General features: G+C 61.7%; 1 protein-coding gene across 1 annotated transcript in view; it reads left to right on the top strand.

Moving 5' to 3' along the window:
• LOC103799128 (transcriptional repressor scratch 2-like) overlaps positions 1–244 on the top strand; it is a gene marked incomplete at its 5' end in the record, with an annotated part of 854 nt that extends 610 nt beyond the window's left edge. The window contains one exon of the mRNA XM_009071428.1: positions 1–244. Coding sequence (XP_009069676.1) covers positions 1–244 — 244 coding nt within the window.
• Positions 245–324: the final 80 nt, after the last annotated feature.

Raw genomic sequence — 324 nt, 5'->3', positions numbered from 1 at the left:
GCCCTGGCTGCTGCAGGGCCACATGAGGTCCCACACCGGGGAGAAGCCCTTCGGCTGCTCCCACTGTGGAAAAGCCTTCGCCGACCGCTCCAACCTGCGCGCCCACATGCAGACCCACTCCGCCTTCAAGCACTACAAGTGCAAGCAGTGCGAGAAGACCTTCGCCCTCAAGTCGTACCTCAACAAGCACTACGAGTCCGCCTGCTTCAAGGGCTCCGAACACAGCTGTGCAATAGGGAACTAGCCCCCCAGCCCCCTGTGGCACATCCCCATTCCCATCCTCATCCCTCTATCCAATCCCCATCCCCGTCCCCATCTCATCCC

Source organism: Acanthisitta chloris, unplaced genomic scaffold (assembly GCF_000695815.1).
Source record: "Acanthisitta chloris isolate BGI_N310 unplaced genomic scaffold, ASM69581v1 scaffold24083, whole genome shotgun sequence".
NCBI lineage: Eukaryota > Metazoa > Chordata > Aves > Passeriformes > Acanthisittidae > Acanthisitta > Acanthisitta chloris.
Note: the sequence above shows the minus strand (reverse complement) of the source record. Positions and strands in the feature narration are given on the sequence as shown.